Here is a 27,706-nt window from a genome sequence, read left to right as displayed (position 1 = left end):
CAGACCCCAGTTAGCACTACCCCTGGACCTAATGCTAGCTAGGTAAGCTCTTCCCAGATTAGTGCTCATCCCGGACTATGAAACCAGCAGTTAACAGTTTCAGACTGTATGGGAAAAACACAATCACCCAACAGTCCTTTATGAAGAGTGCCAACAGTGGTTTTCCAAATCAATTTCATTAGCGCTAGCATTACTATCATTTGGCCCTTTGCTTGTATTGTATACACCCAGCTACATTGCAATCAGCTACAATGTGTGCCATTTGTCCATTGTGTGGGTGCGCCAACTTGCATGTGGAACTAGTGAAGCGCAGACCCCGATTAGCTTGCATAATCCAAATAAATACGCCAAACTGTTAGTGTAGAGTTTTATTTGCTTTATTCCAATATTCCTGTATTGGAAGATTAGATGACAAAAAGGCACAAACTCACTTTAAAAGAAAAAGAGAAAATAAAGACAACTTCTATTAAAATCCTCCTGCACAGTTCAGAGTAACACAGAGCAGCCTCTTGAACAGTTCCACCTTGTAATCAGTGCAGTCCAGCCTCTGGATCCACGAGCCACTGGTCAGTTAGTACGATTATAATTATATTTATTATTATTAAGGCTCATATTCCTTTCACGTTTTGCTGTGCTAGAAGAGCCAGATCTGAATCAAGGGAAAAACCAAAACAAAACATCAAAATAAAGGACATATTAATAATTCTGTAACGAATTCTGTAACGAGCGGTTCTAGAGTCTTACAGAATGTAAACAAACAGAACAAACTATATGTAAATATATACACACGCACACCATCCTGACAAAAAAGCTGGATTGGAATCTTCAGACCAAGAAACTGGAATACATTTCTACACAATCTACTAACTGAAGTGACTTAAATAGATCAGAGTGCATTGGAAGGGGATTTCTGACATATATAATATTATATACAGTACATATACTTTGTTTTAAGATTTTTTATATGGATCATATAATTACAGAAACAGAGACTGTGATTACAACACTCTAAATAACATTGAGCTCGTCACACAGAGAATAACAAGTTACAAAACAGACACAGGAATGCATTTGATTAAGAAGAAACTCAAACCCTTAAAAAGTGATAGCGTGACCCGAGAACGGTTCACGTGGTGCTATTGAACACAAACTGTGTTCTAGTCGATTGATCACGATCTCTGATCCAAATACTGCCATGCTTTCAAAGCACTGAACAGGATCTCTCTGCAGCACTGACAAAAAATGCACGACAGACGCAAAGGGAATGTCAGAGGTTTGATTTCATCTTGGTACACACATTGTAAACACGTCAGTGGCGGTATAGAGATCAGTTGGATACAGGGATGGCAAGAAGACTCCTATTGCACAGCAGTTTCATCCAGTCCAGGTTTTACTATGAGCTTGACCAGCCCACGGTGTATAGCTAAACAAGCACAGGTGTGTCTGATTAAACTCATGGTGAAACCAGCAATGGATCAGGCTGCTATGCAATGGGAGCCTTATTTCTGGGGAATCAAACCCATTTTGTGCGAAATCGGACTGCTTCTGATGAGATGTAAAACTAGCACCCACACCTTAAGCAGGTGAAAAAAAGGCAGGAGAGGGTAAGCGGGTAATCGTCAGAAAAATGTTTTTTTGTAAACTACACTATGCCCCTTCCTCCTTCCTAAGCCTGGCTCCACTGGTCCCACCAAAGAGCTAGTAAACTCAGTGCAGACAGATCAAAGAGTAGCACTGTGCTTCCATTCTACAAACACTTAAGAACATCTGCACAGGATCTTTACAGGATCTGATGAGAACTTAAAAGGACAGACCGCTGTGAACATGTTATGTTATGTTTCTTCAAGTGCTAAAAAAACCCTCATTATGATCTTTGAAGAAAGGCTCAAGTTGCTTGGTTATAATCATCCGTTTGCAAGACGGCTAAATCTTTTATCAGCTAGACTGAAACTATCCTACAGAATTACTGGGGCACCTCGAATGCTGTAACCATAATCTTGTAAGAACCTTAAATACGATTCTGCCAAACTAGCTGTGTAAAACTAGCTTGAGATGGATTAGGTCATGATTTCTGCAAGAGCAACACAAGGGACTTTTGTGCGTTTTTTATTTTTCTCTAAGAACTTGTCTCTTATGCATGCAAGCTGCCTACTTGATTCCTCTCTAAGACTCTACAGCATGATTGTTTTAAAACAGATTATTCATTTGTTTTTTTACAGGTTGCAGAAGGCTGGGACACAGGGCTTGCTTTCCAAACCTAAGAGTAGTTTTACTCGCTTTTATTGTTTTCAGTTAAAAAAAATGACGTTCAGACTTCAAATGTTTTTTTTTTTGTTTTTTTTTAAACGCTCATTTTTGTGGGTTCACATTAGACCACGTTTATTGCAGGGTCTCTGGACCCCTCACCCCCACAGTAAAAAAGACTCTGGTTCAATTCAGCAGGACGGCACTACCCTTTCTTCTAAGCCTTCCTTTCGAAGCATCTCCCAAAAGCAGGCCTACATGTGCAGTTGATCAATCTCAGGCTGGAAGAGGCACGCGATGTGTTTCAGACCGCTCTGCACAGCTTCAGTCTCTACTAACATTACAGGAGATTCTCTTGAGGAGAGAGAGGCTCACAAGCCTTGCACCTGCATCCTCCTCTGTAAACATGTTATTAAAATAAATCAGCTGCCTGCTACTCTGCACAGAGCTAAAGCACAACAGCTTCCCCTCCAGCATCAGCTCAAGAACCACAGAGCAGTAAGTCTGCTCACTTCGCAGCAGGGTCAGGACAGTTGATTTGTTACTGTGCTGCACAGAACAAGGTGCTGGAGGAGAGGATTTCCTCCAGTCCTGTGAGTGGGAGGGAGACATGACGTCAAACCTAAAGCAATCCTATAAAAACCCTACTGCTGGTAAACGACACAACTAAAACCAGAAACACAACACAGAACTTCTTCTACGTCTGGGCCACAGTAAGCAGATCCTCTGTGTTCTGGAGGTTAATATTCAGAACAGCATCAGCGAGGCAAATGAAAGCATGGATCTATGCCCAGACTGAACGATGTCTATGTGTCCTGTACATCTCTAAACATCAGTGACAGGACGGAAAAATAAAGAGCACCAGGCTGTGTCACACGCAGTATTCACAGCTTGTATGGGCTCCCCTCAAAGAGGAATTGAAAATACTGGAACATCGTTTGGGTAAAACAAAGTGCATGCAGTCCGTTTGCCTGCCAGTCAATCAAGAACATTTAAGAGAGTCACCGGATACGAGGATCACCCAAAAACTGTACTTATATTTTAAAGCTGACTATTTTTATCAATTCTTGTTCATCAATACAGGCTGCTGGCATACCGATAATAGATTAGCTCCAGGCACACAGCCGAGGAGCCACATTTATTGCGTTTTTGTGCTTCATTTTGGTGCTTGTGAAAGACGCCTGCACTGAGAAGGCGTTAGAGCGCCCCCTACTGTGCATGCAAGAGGAACTGCAGCGGCACTCACTCGGATTGTCTTAACTGGACCCGACTGCTTTACCAATAAAGCGGACAGCACGGAGGTATTGATGTCAAGGATGCGTCGTTACAGCACACTGGCTTTACTCATTGCTCCTGTCAAATATTTACAAACTGTACTCCCAACACTCAAGCAATCGAATACAACAGAAATCAATACCCACCACCTACACCACCACCCCCTGTCTTGCCAGTGTGGTTTCAATGCTGTGACGATAAAGCGAGTCCTGGCCAGGAGGTGTAAACTGGAAACCAGATCTCCAGATCTAGATCCCTGGGTTCTTCCGCTCTGATTCCTCGGGGTGTTTAATTGCTTTCAATGTTTCTTTATTAAATCGCCTCTCGAGAGCCTGACTCGGAGTAATTCTCTCAGCCCACCTCACAACCTCACAGTGCTTTTTTTCGTAACCCACTGGCAAGATCTGAAATGCCCACAATTTGATTTGAAAGCCCTACATTTGAAATAGTCATGTGAATTATTTGGGCGCGTGTTAATATGTTACCTCCATACCTACATGTATGTAAGCATATATATATATACTTAGGCATGCATACATACAGGATATCAATGCATCCAGGCTGTACTTGATTCTGTTTAAAGATTCAAAGGGTTTCAAAATAATGTGTCTTCACTGGGTGCTGCCATTGACTGCGATAAAAAAACATGTCACTATTCAACTGGACAGAAACGGGATCACTGTCGCTTTTCCGTCGCTAATGTGTGGGTCTCCGAGGGGAGCACATGAAACGCAAGCGTGACTGACCCGTTTATCCCTGATTGAAGAAGAAACGACAAAAACACTTCACAACGTCACCATAGCGCTATTACTCTTCAACAAGCAATGATCTAAGATAAAACTAAACACACAGAAAAACAGTGCACAATACGATCAAATAAAACAGATTCAGCCTGGTCCTACTAACACACAGGAATATGAATGAACATCAATTATTACATCAAAATCAATATATATCTGCCTCTAATATATATATATATATCTGTCTCTCATAATAACAGTTTGTTAATAATATTATATATATATATATATGCTAAAATGTAGTGCTTCTATATTTTTTCAGTTTTTTTAAACAGCTCTCTGGTCACCACAATAGAGCAGTTAGTTTGTCGGGTTGTTGATTTTGAAATTATCGTTGCCACATTGTGGAGAGAGAGAGAGTGGCTACCCACAAGCTGTGCCATTAAAAAATAAAAAATCGATAGGGCGACAACGCTGGTGTCCTGGACATGGTCTTTATACAGATCTGAAAAAAAAAAGAATAAATGACGTTACGATTCGAGTTGCAGAGGTCGTGGGGAGGCAATTAAAAAGACAAAGGGCAGAGAACTAGGCTGATTCCAGGACTTAATGGCATGAGCCAAGAGGAGTGGTTAAAATAATGATATCCCTTCATCCTAGAAAAAAAAGGACTATTTAATAAAATGGTTTAGATAAAGTGAACGCAAGTCACTCCTTCAGAGCAGCGTAGAACCCTTGAGAACCCATTGTTTATTGTTTATTTATTTATTTAATTATTTTAAATGTAGTCGTCTCCAATGGTTTTTAACCCGGTTTTCTCTCCAATTTGGAATGCCCAATTATTATTTGTATCCCGGTTCACCTCTGCAACCCACAGCGACTCGGGAAACGGAGTCTGAAACATGCATCCTCTGAAACGCATTCCTGCCAAGCCCTCATTTCTCGCACTGCGGATCCACAGCGAAGCCACCAGACCCATAGTGCCGGAGGACAACACAGATCTGAATGGCTCCACTGCAGACCCGCAGGCGCTCTATCAGCCACAGGGGTCGCTGGTGCGCGGTGAACCGTGGATTTCAGTTTAATGACTGCCATTACAGACGCTTTTACGTGTTTTTAAAAAAGGTAACACTTCAATTGTAACCTTTTAGAAATATATTCTAGAAGCCCTGAAAATAACACTCCTTTGTATTCCTTCAAAGGACACCAGAAAAGGACAAGAACGGCTTGTTTATTGAAACCTAGGAGACTGTTACCATGCGGTTCTGCCTCCCCATACTCACAGTGCAGAGAGCCCCTCGCCTCAGTCTTCTGTCGCAGTCATGCCTTTTACTGGATCCTTCACTCTCATCTGTGGAAACACAGCAGATCACGTGACACCACTGACAGCATGCTGACACAGGGAGACAGCACAGGGGGTGCGCTGGGGCACTTTCAGGGATGGCAATAACACATCCCCATTGTATAGCAGTTTGATCCACTTCTAGTGTTACTAAGACACAGTCCAGCAAATCACAAGACGAATGACCAAGCAGCTCAGCGACAGATCGCGCTCTCAAGCTAGTGAGCGCACACCACCAGCTCTCCGGTTACGAGGGAATGGGATTTCCACTGACCTCGTCCAGCTCTTTCTTGGTCTCATCTTCCATGCGGCGAATGTCCTCCATGGTCAGCTCAATCCACTTGTCGATCCAGCAGAACAGCTGCCGGTGGAAATTCGTGAAGAGACGTCTCTCTTGCTGGGAAAACAGACAGATGTGAGTCAGCCCTGTGTAAGTGAGCACAGCAGGTTTGTGGGGGGGGACCATGGTGACGGAGGACGCACTGGTCCATAAGGCTGATGCAATAGCAAGACAGGATTATTTCTAAAGATAAACAGAGGAGGGATCCCTTACATCTCACCCGCTTAAATACTAACCCTGAGATGGAATACATTTCAGTGATAATCACTAGGTGGCACCATGCAATCACCAATAAATAACCACAGATCCCTTGAGCTGGACACTCAATAGTGCTGAATGAAGAAATACACTTCGATTCAATGACAAACATTTTTCACCGTCTTCACAGAGATGCATTCTGTCCCTGAAGGTTTGGATCGGGTGTGGGTACCTGGAAGCCTTTTTATCAGTGGAATCTATTCAGCTGCGCTATCATACCTACCAGCTGCAGGGGGCGCTGTGGTGCAGGATGCCGATACCCAGACACACGCACGCACGCGCACACACACACACACACACAATGCAGGCAGCCTGACACCGCTTAGCTCGCCTTTATTCACTTTTTATTGGCTCACAGTGTTACCCGACAGCTTGCAGCAGTTAGTTCCCAGCTCAGCTAGAATTTTAAGACCTTTGACAGTCTGTGCACGACTTTTGTTCCGGTAAGGTCCAAAACTAGTTTAATTGACTCTGCACTGACAGGTCCTGTATTTTTGGATTTTGCATAGCTGTGAAAACAACAGCAGACAACACTCGGCCCATCGATGCTCCCCCAGTTCCTAGAAGCTGGTTGATGTCCACTTAATTTCCTACTGTGTCTTCTGGTCCCGGTTGCTGTGTCGTGCTTAAAGTATTGGCTAAGGTTTAACTTTGTCAACTCCTTTTAACATTACACAGCAGGGGTGTCCAAAGCTCTTCCTTCCACTCCTGGTCTTTGTTCCAACCCTGTTCTAAAAAACTGAACCAATCAAACCCTCGATCCAGACCCTGAAGCAGCTCATTCTATTATGGAGCAGTGCGACAGGACTGTGACTGGACCGTCCTGTTACACAGCTAGCAAACACACCCTTCCTCACCTTCTGTATGAAGTTCTCCACTTTGTTCTGGAGGCCCCACCACTTGAACTTGATTGTTACCAGCTTGTAGGCGCACATGTGGGGGCAGTCTGTCTTCTGGGAGAGCTCTTTCTGCACGGACAGACAGACGGACGGACAGAGCATTACCAAGGGCTGTGCAGACCATTACAATTAGAATTTCACTGTCAGTTCAAACTGCAGCTCAGCTCCAAATAAAAAAAAGGTTTAGGACTAACTGCAGTTTGGAAGTAAATTCAGGATGTTGTTACCATAAGCCCTTGCTGAAAATATCTGTTCCACAGGAGAGAAAAAAAATACTTTGTAACCTCTCTATGCTGCAAGTAGTTAAGAAGGTTTGCTTTTTTGGCTTATAGGGTGAATTATTGGCATGTAGGTAGAACCTGTGGATAAATGTAATAACAGCCTCTATGTTTTTTAGTGTAAATGCAAAATGATTGTAGGGAATCACAGGTTTAATGTAATAAACAGTTGCATACAGACTTGGTAATACATGCTACTGTTTTTTTAATTTTTTTTATCTGACTGTATTTAAACTGTACAGCACACTGGGATCACATGACATTGCTCTCTCGTGTCACGTGACCGTTCTGTACCTTCCAATCAGGGCCCAGCGGACCACGGCCTGTTTTCGCAGACTTGAATTTTGACGGATCTTCATCGGGTTTGTAATCCTGTTCAGAAAAAGCAAAGTTATTTAAAATATGAACTCAAGAGAACCTACAAAAACAGAAAACACAAGCGCTGCAACACTAGTGCAGGTTTCTGCGCTCTGTGATATTTCTTACAGACTTTCTTCAGCACAACTGTACAATAAAGAAATTTACAGGGGCTAAGGAAACACTGCTGCGTTGTTCTCTTTGAAATATCTGTTTAAGCATCACAGGGACACGATCTGTGTCAACATGAGGTAGGTTTGGTCAGTGGGGAGACTCACCCTTTGGTGCACCAGGGATCGATCTGCAATGTCAATGTAGACCACCTCCACGTTCTTCCAGGTGTCTGGGTCCAGCCCGTGGACCTGTCAACACACACACACACACGCATGCACACATGCACGCACGCACGCACACACACAGACCCAGCAAGGTTAGAAACACAATGCGATCACCAGCGAACACGCCCTGAGCTGCGTGCCTGTGGGACAACGATCAGGATACACTGCTAGGGCTGTGAGATGAATCACTTATAAAGGGATCAGAAACAGCGACAACCAAGGGTCTAGCTCTAACAGTAAGAAGCTTCTTACACCCCCGAGCGGTTTCTCATTGCAATGACTGCTTTTTTTAGTGTGTTTTGTTCAGGAGCTGCTATTGGATATAAGAAGCGGAATCTTTTCAACTTTTTTGGGGGGGACTCACGTTTTCCTGCTTTCCGAGGTCTGGTTTGTGCCAGGTTTCGATTTTAATCAGAAAGTCATCCTTCATGTATTCGTTCTGTGGGAAGCAATACAGAAAACAACTTGCATACGGCTGTGCTGGAGGAGAGGGGAATGGGTTTTTTTTTTTTTTTACATGGTTTTTCAACATTTATCTTACTATTATACAGAGTTTATCATTTTCTCAAAATCTGCTCTTGCTTGGAGGGGCAGTTACAACTCTAAATGCAGTTCAAGGAGTTAGCCAGCAGGGGGAGACAGACAGCATTCCAAACGGCCTCCTGTAAATGATACTGGAATCTGCAGCCTAGTACCCTGACTCCTCTTTCCTTTCACCTCCAGGATAGAGTTACTGTACTATCTTCTCTTTTCATTCTCTTCTAGCTCAGCGCAGCAGACTGCACAAAGCCTTGACTGTTTCTGGGCAGACAGCTTTCCACACTCAAGTGCTTCTGATCAGGGGTGCTCAAGCATAGTTCCAGCAAGGTACATCCTAATTCTGCATATTGAAACTCTGATGTGCTTGCACTGGATTGCTATATTAACAAAGGGAAATGAAGCAAGTGGTCCGGAAATAAAATGCATACTAATTATTAATGGTCGGAATTAAACTAAAAGCCACTCCATGTTTGTGAAGGTTTATCGCATGGGTGTGTATTTCCCTAGCAAGGTTTTTCTCAGCTAAAAGTTAACATAATTGGTGCAAATCTTAACGTGCAGTGCAGACAGGGCTGACTGGAAAGGTAGGAAAGCCATGTGCGTTTACTTACCGTGATAACTGCCCAGCAAATAAGAGCGACATGAAAAAGAAGAGGCACAAGAGACGAGAGTGCGTTAGGGTTTCAATCACACTGTCAACGAGGATTACACCTGATTACATCCTGAAAGCACGTTACCAACACACCTTTACATACTGGGAAACACATCTCACAGGCTTCCCCAGAAAATACAGGAGATTCTGCAGCAGATTGAACAAGCCAATAAACAGGTGTGTTATTAATACAAGGGATAAGGGCAGAGGTCAAGCAGTTCCTTTAGGAGAATGGGTTTTAAAAGACAAACGCACTGCATCTGTGCCCTTTGCAGTCTGGTTAAACCTCCTTCTAATTTCTTTATTAAAACATCCTGGCTGCTGTTCAGTCAGCTATATATATAATGAAGAAGAAATGTAATTGATAAACTGAAAATGTACCGTTTTTAACTACAGCGTTTCGGTTTCTGCCTTCTTCAGCTAGCATGGCAAAATAACTAGGTAGCCGTTGTTGTGTCCTGATTCTCCTTGCTTGAAGAGCTCTGCTGTTTTTGACTGGTATATATTGTGTATGGCCCTTTAAGAACCCGCTGGTCATCTGTATGGCTCTGTTAACCAAAATGCTTGGACAGCTCTGCCATGACCCTCTACCCTGGAGAGCATTAACAGTGCAGTGAAGCCCTGAGATGGACAATGAGAACAAGCTGTGCCCTCAGAACATCAGAACACAGCGGCTCTTCTGTGTAACTGAACTGGAAAAGCATCTCAATTATTCATCAGAGCCGAGTGGCAGGGATACTGTGACACTGTGGCACTGGAGGAGTGAGCACAGCCCCCTCGCAGTGACCGGAGTGTAGAAGCAGCCCAGCCCTGGGGACAGGGTGCCTGTCCAGAGAGCTGCTCTACTGGGGCTGAGCTACTGTCACCTGCAGAGTTCTGCACAGAGACTTCAAAGAGCAGGGGCTGACACACGCACGCACGCACACGCACGCACGCACGTACGCACGCAGACACGCACGCATGCACGTACGTACGCACGCACACACAGACACACACACACACGCACTCACGCACGCACACACAGACACACACACACGCACGCATACACACAGACACGCACGCACACACACACACACACACACACACAGGCAGCCAGCAAACAATGCTCAGCATGAAAGCAGCTGTCCACACTGGTGTCTGGGAGGTTTCTGGCAGTCCTTTCCCTGTCTCAGTGCTCTGTAACACTTCATTAAATACTACCTTACCTTTCAACACCTATTTTTTTTTTTTTTAGTCCAAAATTAAAATGCATCTCTTAAAACCAAAAGGCCACAGCGCCCAATGATTCAGGAACTGATATTACATATATAGATTTTTTTAGCAGACGCTAAAAAGCGACACTAGGGGGTGAAGTATGCACCAACAACTGCTGCAGAGTCACTTCCAATAGGACCTCATTTTACGTCTCATCCGAAGGACGGAGCACAAGGATGTTAAGTGACTTGCTCAGGGTCACACACAGTGAGTCAGTGGCTGAGCTGGGATTGAACCCGGAGCCTCCTGGTAAGAAGCCCCTTTCTTTAACCACTGGACCACCAAGCCTCCTCATATGCCCTGTGCCTTGACATGTAATGCGCTAGACCTATGCAAACTGCTGTGTGCAACTATTCAGCAACAATCATGAGCAGCAGAAGGATGGCAGACTTGACAATGGGGCGTGATAATGGGGTGCCCACCCAACCCGTGTTTCCATCAGGACAGTCTGCCAGGTTTAGCTTAGATGGAAACGAGGAAAACAGAAAGTGCAAGTGATGGCGGATGCAGCCTGGGATTTTCCCAGTAGCACTCACTGGTCCTGCAGTAGGGGTATGCGTTCCAGGCCTTCTCGTGGATATTCAGCGCCCCCGCTGGAGCCAGCATTCGCACGGTGGCCGGGACTTTGCTGTGAACAGAGACGAGAGAGTTCAAGCCGGGTCAGGCAGCCTGAACGGACTGCTTCAAGTCTGAACACAATTGTTTTACTGCGGGGAGATTATTGTGGAAGTAATTTGGCAACATCAGCTGATGTAAGCCCTTCCTGTCAGTTGACGGCGGTACAGCAGTTTCCAGGGCTGTGCTCGTGGCTGTGCGAGCATCAGCACACCCCAGTTCCAGAAGCAGCTCAGACTGCTGATCGTGCCTCACCTCTGGAGATGGTAGATCTTGTGTGTGTACTGTCCTTTCTCTCCGTTATTCTCGTAGGGCTCGTTCTTCAGCACCTCCACTCCCTCTCCGCCCCCCGTCTCGTTTTTACTCGCCTCGGCCACGGAGTACAGCTGGCCCACCTGGTACTGCGGGTGTAAAACAAAGAGGAGATGCAGGTGAGGGGGCAGGGCTTGACCTCAGGGAAGTCATTAGGGTGTGTGGGAATGTGGCCGTATGCAGCAGGTTTGAATGAACGCAGCAGGACTGCAGCCGCGCTGCTCTTTCAAGTCAGAGGGTCATTCAGGAAGGATGGCACAGGCAGCCTGTATTGTAATATTGTGTAAGCGTGGGAGGAGGGGATCGTTTACTCTCGTGACACTGGCCGAGATTTCCCTGGAAGGAGAGAAACACACAATTCCAGGTATTCCTAAGTCGCTTGTTTCTAATTCTGTGACAGGAGCAGGTGTGTATTTGTCTTCATAATGACTTTGGAGTTGACAGCGTTATGAATTCCACCCCTATATTTCCTATGTTATCAACCACTTATTTACCTTTTTCAAAACTACGTATTCAATTCCATTCCATTACAATTCTATTCTATTACATTCCATTCCATTATAATTCTACTCTATTACATTACATTATAATTCTATTACATTCCATTCCATTATAATTCTTCTCTATTACATTACATTACATTATAATGTTTAACATCTTTTGCATTGATAGCTTTGTGTTTTTTAAATGAATCATTGTACAGTAGTTACTATTTAACTATAATATGTGACATATTCAGCACAATCAGCTTCAAGTATCAGCAGAAACAGCCTGGCAACAATGCAAAGCCACGACATGTGATCTGTTACTACAATCCACACACACACACACACACACACACACAGGGATGGGAATAAGACTCCTATTGCATAGCAGTGTCACCCATTCCAGGTTTTACTACGAGCTTGGTATAGCTCAGGTGCGTCTTATTAAACTCATAGTAAAACCAGGAAGGGATCAAACTGCTATGCAGTGGGAGTCTTATTTCTGTCCCTGCATTCATACACATCACACATCGCATTTGATAAAGGGGCTGGATTGTACTGCAGCGTGCGTTTCCAATTTAAACACAACCTGTGGTCGCTGCACACTCCAGTTACACCACAGTCACTCGCTTATCCTATTAAAGCACGCTAACTTGCCAGATAAACTTGTCGGACTCGCTCTGGAGTCTGATGCCAGGCGCTGCTCAGTGAGCAAGAAACGCAGTCAGTTCATGCAGCAAGGGCATCTAGTGCTCTGTGAAATGCCCGCGGCCTGGGATGACTGGCAGGCTCATCTGTGATGTCATGAAGGCATGTGAGAGACTCGCGCATGTTAATATTCTGCAGAGCTCGCTGGATTTATACAAGCTTCAGAACTGCTTCCCAATGCAACCGACACTGGCCCTGCTTCTGCTCTACCACTGCTATCCTAAAGCTACGCTGCCATCTCACTGCTTACTGTAATATTACCTGGGGATTTACAGAGGTGCTAGTACAGAACTTTACAATGCAGCGCAGAACAGAACACATTTCTGAAGCCCCTTTCAAGACAAGCCGATTGGATGCCATGGCAAACAAAACAACTTCTTTTTTTAAAAAGTAGAAACAGATCTGTTTTATCGCTTGTACTCCCTGTATTAGCTTCATGATATGGAGTAAAAAGGAAGGGCCAGGCAGGATAAAAAGACACTGTGCCGTAGGCCCCGTTATTTATTAATGGATCACTTTATTAATTTTATAATGCTGGAACTGGAATAATGTACAAATAACTCCTGGATACACAGCCATGACTGCACCCTGATATCCCCACTCTGTACAGCAGCAGCTGAAGATTGAGCTGCAAATCCACACACCCTTATCACTGCACTGTTCAGCAGATACACCCAGTCCTACCTACTGCAGCATTGCGAGTCTCTGGAACAGCTTTGTGTAACTCACTTACTGAGACCTGTCTGACTGCCCTCAGGGCACAGTCGCCTCCCTTCTGCTGCATATATAGAGAAACCACCTCCAGAAAACCAACAGAGAAAACTTTGCAACAGGTCAAAAGTTCAGCCTGGAAATCAGACATCTTGACGTCTTGATATCTACTGTAAACCCCTTCAAATTCAGAGAGTTAACCAGTATTATGCAGAATTTTTTGCAGAACTACTCTGTACAACTTTCTCCGTCACACCGATAATTTTGAATTGACGGCTGTGACTGGGGACGGATGTTACCGGCACGCTTTTTAGGAAGTACACTAGAGCTAGGATGCTATCTATTCAATAGGATACAGCGAAGGGGGCAGGTTGAGGTATTCTGGTTTGAAAAGCAGCACACAAGCTTGGGTAGGACACTGGCAATGCAGTAATCTGACTCACTGATGAGCTGCTGGTGTGCTAGGACATTTGGAGGGCATTGAGTGTAAGGAGAGAGAGAGAGAGAGAGAGAGAGAGAGAGAGAGAGAGAGAGAGAGAGAGAGAGAGAAGGGGAGGTGTGGAGGAGGGAGAGGGATTGACAGGGAACGACACCAGAATGAATAAGGTACAGAGAGATAAAGAGATCTGATTTCACACCGCTGTGCTGAGTTCACAATCTAACTTGGGGAGCCCCTGTGCTGACACAGAGGCTGCCGTTCAGACATTAAACCGAGATCCTGTAAAAAGCTGCCTTCTAATTTGGGTTTAATCCACTCAAGCATGCGTCAGTCGCTTTCTTTCTCTTTCTCTCTCTTCCTATGTTTCCCCCCTCTTCTATTCTCTCTCTCCCCCCCTTTCCTCACCCTTCCTTAGTCTGCTCCATTATTGTATTTTTAGCTTCAGGAAAACACTCTAGATTGCAATCCACGGCAGATAGAGCAGGAAGCTGTGGCTTTATTTTTAGGCCATCTGTCGGCCGAGTAACCTTACATCCGACATGCAAAGAAATCTGTGGACGGGGGGGAAAGAGAGAGGGGGGAAGAGAGAGAGAGAGAGAGAGAGGGGGAGAGTGGGAAGAGGGAGAGAGAAAGGGATGGGAAGAAGGGAGGGAGAGAGAGAAGGAGGGGCAGAGAAAGACAGAAAGGGATGTGGAGACTAAAATAATTCCCCCTTTAAAGTCATAATGTTTGCCTTTGATTACTGCTGCAATGTCACTAGTATTTAGAATGTCATTGGTTCTCTTAGAAGGAAATTCAAATCCGAGTCTTTGTTCTTTGACTAGTGAAAGGGCACACAGGGCAGCTGACGGCACCAAACCAGTGAAACAAGTTAAATGAAGTTAAACAGTGACTCAGTGCTAGCTGAACCTAGAACTCATTATTTAGCTGACTACCTGAAATGGCATTGATGATGATCCACTCATCACGAGATATCTGTCATTCCCAATCCTATATATCCCATGCCTTCTCAAAGTGCACAATCTTTCTCATTAACCCTTTTCAGCCCTGGTATGTATCTCCCACATTAATGTGTATTTCAATACACTTGAAACTTTGGGTAGTTTCAAAACCCCATAACACAGAACGCTATATTTCTAGCAGGTTATCTGTTTTATGAATGTCAGTGTCCATTTACTGGACAAGTCACATCACGCTGGCTAGTTAAACTGTGCAAAGCAACTCATAATTTAGATCAGTTCCAAAAACATTTAGCAAAAGTGCATTGTACCCTGCCCAAAACAACGCTACAATTTACGAATTCAGAGCCATAATCTACCTTAGAGTCCTAAAGCTTAGAAGAAAACACATTTGCTCCACCCTGCTGACCCGCTATGTCCCTGCAAGCAAGGTGAGGTCCTCTGACTCAGGCCTGCTTGTTATACCCAAGCAAAAGTGCCCCACACTGGGAGAGCGCTCTTTCAGCTTCATGGCCCCGACTCTCTGGAACTCTCTCCCAGCCTCAGTGCGTGCAGCTCCCACAGTCGCTCGCTTCAAATCAACTCTCAAGACCCACTTGTTCTCTCTTGCTTTAATGCTCTCTGCGCCTGATAGCTGTTATTAGCTGTATGCCCTGTATTCCACTGTATTTAATGTATCATGCATTGTTCCTCACTATCTTGTTAAGCGCCTTGTGATGGTGGTCCACTATGAAAGGCGCTATATAAAATAAATATTGATTGATTGATTTCTTCAAGAGATAAAGCCTTCCTAGAAATTAAAAAGATTCAGCCAAGGGTTGCAATGTTTTTTTTCTTTTCTTTCTTTTTTTTAAATGGGGATCTTTTTCAAACGCGATCTTTTCAGTTTCACGTGCGTGCGAACCACAAAGCACAAGAAGACAAGCAGCAAAACTAAATGGGTCTCACGTTACCACAGCCCTGGGATTCATCAGGAAAACGCACGGCGACAAGTCAGAGCAAAGACACGAGAGCTGTGCAGAACCACGCTGCATCACTGCAAGCATCATCAGAAGGCAACGGACAGCTGATAAAAATAAATACAATGACATGACATGGTGACAGACTGATGGAGATCTTAATGGGGTTTGTTTGAAAATAAATAGATCAGGCTGGATGTTAAACGGACACTATCACCAGGCTAGGAAGGGGTTAATAATGCATGCCATTGGATTTTATTGATGGGCTGATGCCAAACAAACTGCTTTTATGATCCAGGGTGTAGCGGACAGTCCTAAGTGCACATGGTAACAGTGTAGAGTGAAGCACTGTGCATTATAAAGACTGCTGTAACCCCGAACACAGTCAGACAACCCAAGCGTATTTAGCTAAGCCCTGTACTGTAGCCAAACTGTTTTTCCGATAAAAAGGGTTCATGCTGTAACCCACTCACACCCCTGGATCACTAAATAAAGAGGCACGGGCCTTGCCTTGTCTCCAAAGCTATCCATGTATTGCCCATGCAGATTGACTGGGTGGGATAATACATTTTGATGAGTGCTGGGGCAGGTATCACACTGAATGGCTCAAACGGACACAGTATATGGATCATTTTGCCTTATGCAGCTGGCACAGCTGTCTAGCAATAGCAGGTGGTCAGGGACAGATTGTGGGTCCGGCTCAAAGCAGCGAGTTCCCTGGTTGCACACAGCTCTACTGTACAAACAGAACAACACCCAGGTGACAAAATCGATCTCCTCCCTGTCCAAACCTGCTTGTGTGCGGCACACCCTACCTGAAACCTGCTTCCACACAAATATGGAAACATCGCTGTTAACAAAGACTGGAGGAAGTTATCGTAACAATAAAGAGAAGGTTAAAATAACAGGTAGATTCCAGTTATAAACGATCCAAAAACATGAGCCTATCCTCAAATAAGGGCAATGGAACTTCATGGGTTAAATCCAGCTCTTAAAGGGACAGCCTTGTTCATTATTTTACCAGCTAGGATGTCACTGTGACTTCCTGATGCTATGCCTTTAACAAAGGATTTCACAGGAATTACTAACTATTAAATGGCATTTGAAGCAATTTCCCTTTGAGTATGCTTCCCGATGCTTCACATAGCGATTGCTGTACCACGTGGGGAAACCTCAGCACTGACTGTCAGAAACAAGCTATTTGTAACACTGGGCTAGATGCTCTAAGCTATTTACTTCAAATTGCCATCAGCGCAATCCTCTTCTCAATGCAAAAAAAAAATAAAAACACCAAGTAAATGTTAAAGGAATAAGAAATAACTTCAATTAAAAGTCTTGGTTGTTTTTTCCTGGTCTGTGTAACTTGTGCGGTTGCCTTGCTCCTTGTGCTAATTGGATAAATAGCTCAGAGGTATACAGACACCTCTCCCAGGTCTGTGGTTAGCACTGAAGAAAGCAGGGTCTATTCACCACTAAAGCTGGTTTAATCAAAGCTCAGGCAGCCCCACGCAGTATCCTCTAAACTCCTTCGAGTGACTCAGCTTATCGGGGCTTGGGAACACAATGCATCCCTTGTGGAGGTTACGCGAGATTCGTAGGAAAGAACGGAATGGCTTAAACCTCTCGGAAAACATGGAATTCCTTTTAATTCAAGGACCTTTTATAGACTATCAATAACGCGCATATACATGTGTTATAAAATTGGAATTCTGGAGCCACTATAATTAGGAGGACTCATGATTACAATTTAACCCTAAGGTAAGGCATTGATAAGAAACTTTACAATGACGTTAGAACATGGCAAGACATAATGTGTCATTAAAATGTCACTTTATAAACTGCTATCCCTTGTTAATAACTGTCCCAATCTGTCATAACACATTTATAAATGGATCGTTAAACTGAAGTGTGTCTGCGTCCAGTCCACAGCGCTGAGACTCAAGGGGGCTGTGTCAGGTGGTCAGGTAACAGGGGCAGATAGGCTACCTCTCTGGGTCACACATGCACTCGCTCACACACTTCAAACACAACCCCACACTCAGAATGAGAGCCCTGCTTACCTCCTCCACGGAAATCGGCAGGATCACTCGGCTGGAAGAGAAAGGAAAGGACAATGTGAGAATCTCTGTGATCCAGAGGCACTGGGAACACCTGACTCCAGCTGTTAGGAAACAAAGCCAAAGCATTGCGATATGCAAAACCCCACTATCGACTGCGCTGGGACTGCGTGCTAGATGTTTGATCAGACTTTGAGAAGAAGCACCAGAGCGCCGGGGTGCGATACAGCAACTAGGAAATCAAGCAGCACTGTGGGACAGATGAGCTGAAGTGTTTGCGAAGGGTAAACCACGGTGCTATTGCTGACCCAGACTGTTTCATGGTGACTCGTGATCCAGGTTGGGATGCGAGGTGAAGTGGCTGGAGATTTCTCCTAGCCTATGCAACGCTCCCGGTGGAATCCTCAGCAAAGATCCGTCGACTTTGCACAGCCAGGAACCTGCGCTCCCCAGACTGCATGACTCGCCTAGCACCCCCCCATGCCTGAGCCTTTACCTTTAATCTGCTAATGGCATCCCTCACAGCCCCCTGCTGTGGAGAGCAGGGCAGGCAGCCTGGCTTGTGTCCGCACCGGTAGAGGACACTCAGGAGTACGACAGGCTGCTCTGTATGCAGGACTCAGCCTGGTTTGTACACAGCTCTGGATCCCCCGCTACCCCCGTCCCACAGCTCTCTGTCCATGGGATCCAAGCGTCCTAATGTAATAAACCTGCAGCTTGTTACACCAACAGCCTTAGCAATACAGAGAATAATGCAGAAGGGTGGAGAGAGGTCAGAACAGACCTCAAAGGCTACATTATAATTATAGACTAGCACACAAGATCTAACACTTGCTGACAGTGCAATATCTCTGGAAACAAACAACAAAGCCAACAACACACAAGCGCTTGTGCTATAGTGTGAGAGCGTGCACGGCTTCGAATGCCAATGGCTTTCACTTGCATGCTTTTTTATGGTTTTTTTTTAATGAGTTGTGTCCCTCCACAATAGAGTTGTATTCATGTCTTCCCTATCGCTGCTGGCTTTCAGCTCAGTGCACCTCATCACAAGTTGATTGCTAATGGTTTGAACAGCGGTCTTCAGTGGAAGCTAGCGCTGAAAATACAAAGTCCTTTAAAACGACCTTAGTTTCCTGGGATGGAATTAAGATTACCATTGCATAGCAGTTTGATCTCCTGTCCAGACTGAGTTTAGGCACACCTGAGCTTGTTACCTGTACACTGTGGCTAATCAAGCTTCTATTAAAACCTGGAACGGGTGAAACTGCTAAGCAACAGGAGTCTTATTTTCATCCCCGGTACCCTGTTTAGATGATTCCATTTGAGAGCACACTTGGGCTGCTATGGCCAATACAGGACTAGAACATTATTGTATCAGAGGTATAACAAGTATTCCTTTGGGAGACACCTATACAGGATGATTAAGCCTATTAAAAACCCCACCCCTTTATTGTAACACAATTACATCAAACATGTTTACCGGCACGCTTAACAAGCTGATGACAAGTCACTGAAAGCAAACAAAAATGAAAAGATGTGTTGCATCACTGAAGAAACACAAACAGCAGGAATAACAACTTCTAATACGAGCATCCTAACTGAAGCCTGAGGGTGTTGCAGCCAGGCTGGCATTGCAACCTGAATGAAACAAATCAACCCTCCCCTTGCAGAGCAGAGTGCAAATAAGGGACAGCTTGGGGTTGAGTCCTGATCGCCTTTTTCTCATAAAGAAAGCAATAAAACACAATTTGATATTCATGAAGTGGGCTTGTTGAACAACAATCGAGAACGGTTTCATGAATATCATGAAACTTTTATGGGGACGCAGGCTTAGTGATTTACCATTGCTGGCAATGCATGCCGATCTGCTAGTGATAGGATTACAGGCGCCAGTTCATCTAATTTGCATGTTAGCAAATCTATTCAAATACTCTCAAATCTGATTAAAAAAAAAAAACGCTGAAGAGCCTTTCTAAAAGTTGTATCAATGTATCAAGTTAAAACAGTTAAAACCTGGTCCTTTCAATAACGCCCCTAAATAATAATAATGAGCTTCTTCCCCTCTGCTGTCACCACTCTGCCCCTGCCTTTCAGATCTGTGTTCTGGGACACCGTGACTGGCACTGCCCTGTAGAAGGGAGATGCAGCTTGTCTTATGACACTAATAAAAGAAAGGCTTGTCTAATTTGCCTGCTATTATTACCCTGAATAGGTGCCTCTCTGTTGTTTAGCCTGCGTCCACGACTGGGTGAACTCGATAATGGAACCAGTGAGCGGTCCCTGGTCCTGTGTCACCTGGCCCCTTCACCCCTGTCAGTGCTCCAGCCTCCAGCCCGTCTCATCACCTAATCGATCAATCACTCAGTCAATCTAATCACATCTTTATTTTTTTTAATTGTTCTTGCTTGCATTTGTATCAGCCAGGTGTTGCTGAACAAAGTGAGGGACACTCTGGGAATCAACAAGACACACAGAATACTACACCCATGAAAGGAGGAGTGAACATTGCTATAGGAAGAATTGAGCTCCCTAAAATAGCTGTTTTGTCACTTGATTTTTTAAGGTTTTGAGCAGATGGTTACACCAGCACTGCCACTAGGTGATCATGAGTCACCCAGTTTCTACAAGAAACTACATTATCCCATCCAGCGTCACCCCATAGCACTGCATTGTATCACACATCCCCAAACGCAGGTATTGACGTTGCCATTCTTAACTAAACACAACAGATTCTGACAACCATAAGAGCTTGTGATAACGAACACACGGCATGGACCAACGGTTCTCATTAGAAGTAATGCTAGTGTTTAACGCAGGCAATGAGAAAGCCAAATTCACATTCCCAGACTGAGCAATGTCCCTAAACTGTCTCCAGCTACCCTGAGCTGCTTCACGTTTTTCAAATTGTTTGTCTATTCACACTGTTGCCATGGAGTTTGGCGTAAGCCAGTTCCTGAAAATATATGTATTTGTATTACAATAAGGGTGTGAAACTTTTCAATGTTATAAATACGCATTGCAAAATTATTTTATTATTTTTTTTTTTTTGATCTTGTAATGTTTGGTTTGGTGAACATACATCTGGGTTCAGATTTTCAGCATGTCCTGTAATTATTGTAATTATTTAAGAGGGAAGGAAAAAGGTTAATAAGCAACAGGAACTGCCTTTTGAAATCCTGAAAGACCCTGCATACTGCTTCAAAGTAATTTATACCTAATCCACCCTTTATTAGTAGATCTAAATATTTGATCAATACAGTGTTAGCTGTAATATGACCCTCATTACAGCTCCTCTACCAGCGCTGCTTCACTGAAGAACTCACATTTAATTATTATTATTATTTATTTCTTAGCAGATGCCCTTATCCAGGACGACTTACAGTCATAAACAAAAAATACATTTAATCTTGGATACCAGATACCACTAGAGCGGCTTTTTTCTTTTTCATTAATGTTTGTGATTGTCACTACTGGAGACAAAACACTTAATTGCAGAGCAGAGATAGTACAGGCAGTGGTTTCCATACAATGCTTTATGCTGCCTCAAGCCTGCCCTGGACTGGAGGGAGCACCCTTTCTCTTAGTGGGTGAAGGAGGGAGCAGTTCAGTCTCCATGCCTCAACCCTGCCCTGGACTGGAGGGCGCACCCTTTCTCTTAGGGGGTGAGGGAGTGAGCAGTTCAGTCTCCATGCCTCAACCCTGCCCTGGACTGGAGGGAGCACCCTTTCTCTTAGTGGGTGAAGGAGGGAGCAGTTCACTCTCCATGCCTCAACCCTGCCCTGGACTGGAGGGAGCACCCTTTCTCTTAGTGGGTGAAGGAGGGAGCAGTTCAGTCTCCATGCCTCAACCCTGCCCTGGACTGGAGGGAGCACCCTTTCTCTTAGGGGGTGAAGGAGGGAGCAGTTCACTCTCCATGCCTCAACCCTGCCCTGGACTGGAGGGAGCACCCTTTCTCTTAGGGGGTGAGGGAGCAGTTCAGTCTCCATGCCTCAACCCTGCCCTGGACTGGAGGGAGCACCCTTTCTCTTAGTGGGTGAAGGAGGGAGCAGTTCAGTCTCCATGCCTCAACCCTGCCCTGGACTGGAGGGAGCACCCTTTCTCTTAGTGGGTGAAGGAGGGAGCAGTTCAGTCTCTATGCATAAGCAGAGACCATCTAACTTGTTTTCCGTTCGTGACCAAAGCAATTACAGGGCAGACTTCTGGACAAACTATCAGACTTGCACCTGACTGATCAGAGTGGGATCCAAATGAGATTACTGCTGTAGAAGACAACAAGCCAGTTTGGAGAGCCAGACACAGCTCATTACTGCCAATTAGTTTATGAGCTTGGGGGGAGAAAGTGGAATGAAGCTAAACCCCAGATAAGCACCCAAACCAGAGAGGTGGTGACCATGCAGACTCTGCAGCCTGGCACATAGCTATTTTATGATGCTTTTGTTTTTAAAGTTTTGTCAGGGCAGCTTCTTGGACTCCACGGAGTTCACCCAACCTGTTTTAAAAATGTCTAAAAAATGTAAATAAAAAAAATTGTGACCGAACTGGCTATAAAGGCATCAATCGAACACCACAGACTGCGCCCACACACAGACACATCTCTGACACACAATATAAATCTATTGTCCGTCGTTTCACCTGTACTGTTGACTGCAATACAACAGTTTATGCGTCAAAAAAAAATGGCAAAGTGCTTTACAGTAATTGAATCTGCAGTTAAACGGTAAAGCGTGCAATCAATGGTTCTTCTGCTCCCTCCCTCCCTCTCCCCCCGTCTTTCTCAGTTCTCTGTGAAACTCAATCTCGCTCTCCTTCAGTGTCCTCGGCTCTCCTGCCTCCTGCCACTTCTCCCTGGCCTGGATGAGGTACCTGAGCAGGGAAATGCACCCGTGCGTTCGCCATGCTGGCTGCACATCTTCTATCGTTCCGTACACAGTGCTGACTCACTGTCAGAGCCACAATGGCAGCAGTTTCTGCACTGTAACCCCTGATCAGAAACACTGTTAATACCAGGATCACACATTCTCATTCTTAAAGGAAAATTCAGTTTACACTCCCTACAAGTCCAGAACGTTTCCTTGTGTGTGTGTGTGTGTGTGTGTGTGTGTGTGTGTGTGTGTGTGTGTGTGTGTGTGTGTGTGTGCTGTATATACGAATGGGTTTTACAGGAATGGAAATAAACACTCCCATTGCATAGCAGTTTGACTAGGAGTTTAATAACAAGACACACCTGAGCTTCTTATATACACACTGTGGCTAATCAAGCTGGCTGTAAAACCTGGAATGGGTGAAACTGCTATGCAACACCTTTGAAGCACGCAAGCCTGCTGATGGATGGATGGTGCCTGTCTGGAAGGTATGGGTGAGGTGGAAGCTGGCCAGTGCGAGGGAGGTAGGAGAGGGATGCCTTGAAAAGTGAGAGAGAGAGAGAGAGAGAGAGAGAGAGAGAGAGAGAGAGAGAGAGAGAGAGAGAGAGAGAGAGAGTGTATTTCCCTTCGGGGAAAAGAGACACGCTTTGTTATGAAGTAATCTACCGAGGCTAAAAATAAGGCAAACCGGTTTGCTGAGGCACCTTAAATGGCCATACCTGACAACGGGCTGCATTGCATTCAGAGTTTACACATCGCAAAGATATGTACAGGAGGACTGGCAAATTTTTTTATTTTTTTTTTTGTTTAAATCGGCCAGTTTTTTAGTTCCAGCCTTTGTAACATTGTCAAACACTGCATAGCTGTACAATATTACACACTCACACATTGCACATTAAAGCGTTCGGACACATCAAGTATTTATAATCCGCGCTCGTGTGTCGTTGCAGTTTAAAGCCATCTATTATCATGTTTCAGGTAGCGCGCGATGAGTCTCAAGATCAGCTTGAAAGACCCCCCCCCCCCCCCCCCCCACCATGATTACATAACACACGAATCATGACGTCACAACTGGACGTCATATACAGAATCGACACAAAAGAAACCGCCGCAGTATAGCGTGTTTATTGAAAAAAAAAAAAGAAAAAAATCACACACACACACACAGTCAGTATGCTTCGTACTTTCAATGAAACCTATTCATTATGAAATGGCTGATAATGAAATATCATCGTGGCGTGGCGTCTCTTGCGTTTTTTTGTAACCTTAAAACGTGAGAAAAATAAATTATGAAAAAAAACAAACAAACAAACAGTATTCATTTCTGCACCTTTCTCGTTGGTTACGCTGCAGTATATTATTAGAGTACCCGTCCGTATCTGACACCGTGTCACCGAGAACTCACTCACTGAATGTAACATTGTTTGAAATGTAAGGCTATGAAAAATAAATAAATACATTAAAAAAAAACCTTCCGAGCAGTACTGGTGTCTAATTATTATTATTATTATTATTATTATTATTATTATTATTATTATTATTATTATATTTAACCAAAACAATATACAGTTGGAATGCTTTTTAATTGGAATTTGAGTTTTAATTGAACAAATTCAAATAAAATCGAGAACGGGGGTTTGCATATCACAAGCGGATTTCATTCATTATATTTCACAATCATATATCTATATGTATTCCTTACTGTACTCGCTAGGCACGCACTGTCATCAATGCCAGCACACAAGGACACCGCGATGCAATGTAACTTTCGGTCATTCTGTACAGAATATTTCTCTTCATAATGATAACGTTCTTATATTTCATAGCGTGGACACGCTCGCCAGCAGCACTTGATTCTCAGTAAACAGCATTAACAGCACAGAACGAAAGTCAAGTTCACATGACAGTAATCATATTGCAATACTAATATATACATTCACAGTGTCTTATTGTATCATGCATATATACTTACAACTCTTTGATGAGCATATTTCTGCAGGCAGTCTCTATTTGCAGTATATAAATATAGCTATAAAATCCCAGCAGATGTTGCGCTCTCTCTCTCTCTCTCTCTCTCTCTCTCTCTCTCTCTCTCTCTCTCTCTCTCTCTCTCCTCTTTCTTGCTCTCCGATTCTCCCTTTTTTCTCAAATTACTTCCTGATCAGGCCAAGTGTGGGCGTGGCGTAATAACGGCAGCCACGCCCCCTGGGTTCCAAGGTATCGTGACGTAAAAGCAACTGGGAGGTAGAACGCAAGAAGGATTCGCTTAAAGGTCACCATGGCGACCGCATCATTCATGCTGAAGTCTGATGTCATAAACAATACCAGCAGTGATAAGCCGCTGGTCACAGATGAAAGTGTTGGGTTTGAACTGGTCACACTGGTTCAAGACACTGTAGTAACGTTGGCTGAATAACTAGTGGCACTGGTTCTAGACAAAAACTAATTCATCACCACAGCCCACGCTGCCCAAAATGTTCCATAGCCTGTGCAGAATCTGACCAGTTTAGCCAATGACCTTCTAAGAATGACCTCCGTGAACACACCCTGTATTTCCTGTCCGTGACCGAAGTCAGTTCAATGGTTCACCTGTATTTACAGCGCTACAGCGCCCCCTTGTGGGTGCTGTTGAACATGACCAATCCACATCAATCGTTATGGGAATTTGAATGGGTGTTCCTAAGGATCAACGGAGATGGAGAGTGTCTGTGTGTGGGGGGCAGGAGGGAGGGAGAGGAGGGGCCTCGTGTAGATGAGTTTTTTTTTTCATTGCATCCAAGCCCAACCTGAGCCCTGGTAATTATAATCCAAAGCTTACATGCTTACAAGCTGCCGTTGCTGTGCTGTCAATGGGACCCTGAGTGACGTTTGTTTCCAGAATGCACTGTGCATCTGGAATCCCCAGGTAAAGTGCATGGCACAGGAGATTCCACTTATCATGCAATAAACAGTAATCGTGGGTCTCGAAATTCCCAGCCACGACTGTTTACCGGCAAACCAGTACCTGGTAGAATTCTCAGGACACAATGACCTTGTCATGATGCGGGCCCTTGTGTTGAGCTCCATCTGGTGGCTGATGCATGTCATGACCGCTCCAATCCAGAACTCGCTCCGTCAAGGATCATTATAGTATAGAGCACACCAGAAAACGGCATCACTGTGTGTGCCGTGTTGGCTCCCGCTGCTCTTATCTCTCTTATCTTGGAGCCACAATGCCTCCAGTTTCTGTTTCATCTCTACAAACCCACATTGGTCCACAGACCACAGCTTTTTAGTATCCATATAGCCTGCAGTTCAGAGCCGACGTTCAATGCCAAGGCATTCTTCCACGCCTATGTGGTTTCTTGCGAGCCATTTTTAGACCATTTATATAAACGAGCAGTAAAACATCCAGGGCCATCACAAGGCTTGTACCAGAGCATTACGTTTGCACCCTTTTGTCTTTGTGAAATGACACTGATCACGTTGCTGGCACGCTCCTGAAAGCTTTGGATCTTCAGCGTGCTGTTGTGTCTTGTGCTTTCTTAGCTCATATTATCCAAACCTTGTATTTATGATCCCTGCTGGACTCTGACGCGTTTCCGCCCCGTTGTCATGGAGACAATGCACAAACCTCTGCTTTGTTTTGGCAGTGCAGTACAATGCTTCCAATTGTATATATTTAAAAGCATTTGTACAAGAATCGTCTTTCAATTATTATCTTGATTTCCTGATTGGGAATTTCTAATTAATCATTACAATAATAATTTAGGATCCAAACGTGTCATTTTTCTGGATCCCCGTGTCCCAGTTACTGTAAACTGGTATGGTTTTAAGCTTCTTAATTCAATGAAATACCACAGGGTGAGATATAGCACAGCACTATCATATAGGAAGCTGTCCAGTACGTCCCCTGAGTCCGTTTCTCTTTGTTTAAAGACATTTCACATCGGAAAGAAACAGAGACACGAGCAAACAGCCATGCCCGTATGATGTGTTATTAATGCGACCCTGTACTGCATATACCGCAAGAATTTATTAAAACCTTTCCCACAATCTGAGCAAATGCAGGCACGTTCAACAAACAGACCAGACGTGTTTAACAAATTCTTATTTGCTTATGTTTATTTTTTTAGTGTTGATTTCCTTTAATACAGTAAAAGACTAAAATCAAACATGTAAAACACTTGAAAAATGAACATGACGGTAAAAAAAAAACAAAAATAATAATTAAGAATAACAAAAAAAAGATATTTTCTGTAACCCACGACCACGTTATTATTATCTGAAACGGCAAATTATGGAATGGACTGACGTGAGCGAAATGATTATTCTGACAAACAAAAGTAAGTTTCCATTCAGACTCAGTTATGAACTGAATGCAGAGCTGGATAGAAACAACACTATTAACTTTGTCTGGCTTTAACAGACACAGTAACCGTCCGGGATTCAATGCAAACGACGGCAGCGCTACCCTTACACTGTGACAGACAGCTCAATTATTCTGCTGAAACATTCCTTCAAAGCCGGAGAGCGCCGCCACAACTCACATTGAATTCCAGTCTCAGTTATCTGTTGAACTGCCTGTGTAGTGAAACGTGTTTGTCACAGTAACCCTGCTTCTAAATGTGCATAAATAACACGGATTGCATACATTATATATATATATATATTTTTTTTTACATTTCTACAGAAGAAAACAGTAGGTGAACTAGCTTTTACACACAAACACTAAATACAGACCACTGGATCAGACCAAGGCAGACCTGTCTAGTCACCTGAATGGACGCCACATCATCATCATCATTATTATTATTATTATTATTATTATTATTATTATTATTATTATTATTATTATTATTATTATTATTGTATGTTTTTTTCTGTATCTTCTGGCAAGCAGTTCAAGCTAGCTCAGTAAGTACACATAATATAATTGCATGTGTCTAAGGCCTTTCAAAGGAGTGTATTGAGGTGTGGTCGTTTACATTCAAATCGGTACAGTCGGCTATCAATGGGGATCAGAAGTGTGAGGTCTATGGACAAGCTGCAGGCAGACCACACTATAAACCAACACAGCTTTCTGTTGAGCTGTTTCCTTTA

General features: G+C 44.0%; 1 protein-coding gene across 1 annotated transcript; it reads right to left on the bottom strand.

Moving 5' to 3' along the window:
* Positions 1-361: 361 nt before the first annotated feature.
* On the bottom strand, positions 362-24,907 carry LOC117430788 (phosphatidylinositol transfer protein alpha isoform). Its single transcript, XM_059001055.1, has 12 exons — positions 24,597-24,907; positions 17,766-17,796; positions 11,388-11,533; positions 11,054-11,145; positions 9,223-9,230; positions 8,436-8,510; positions 8,012-8,095; positions 7,671-7,748; positions 7,057-7,167; positions 5,876-5,998; positions 5,543-5,610; positions 362-4,764 (listed from the first exon to the last, which is right to left on the bottom strand). Exons 1-11 carry the CDS (start codon positions 24,611-24,613, stop codon positions 5,563-5,565), a joined length of 813 nt encoding a protein of 270 aa, XP_058857038.1. The 5' UTR covers positions 24,614-24,907; the 3' UTR covers positions 362-4,764; positions 5,543-5,562.
* Between the last annotated feature and the right edge of the window lie 2,799 nt (positions 24,908-27,706).

Source organism: Acipenser ruthenus, chromosome 26 (assembly GCF_902713425.1).
Source record: "Acipenser ruthenus chromosome 26, fAciRut3.2 maternal haplotype, whole genome shotgun sequence".
In the NCBI taxonomy this organism is placed as follows: Eukaryota; Metazoa; Chordata; class Actinopteri; order Acipenseriformes; family Acipenseridae; genus Acipenser; species Acipenser ruthenus.
Note: the sequence above shows the minus strand (reverse complement) of the source record. Positions and strands in the feature narration are given on the sequence as shown.

Coding starts and splice junctions, on each gene's coding strand:
- LOC117430788 (XM_059001055.1), bottom strand. Junction 11,146..11,387: donor AAGATCTACCATCTCCAGAG/GTGAGGCACGAT, acceptor CTCTGTTCACAG/CAAAGTCCCGGCCACCGTGC. Junction 7,168..7,670: donor CGCTGGGCCCTGATTGGAAG/GTACAGAACGGT, acceptor CTGTCCGTGCAG/AAAGAGCTCTCCCAGAAGAC.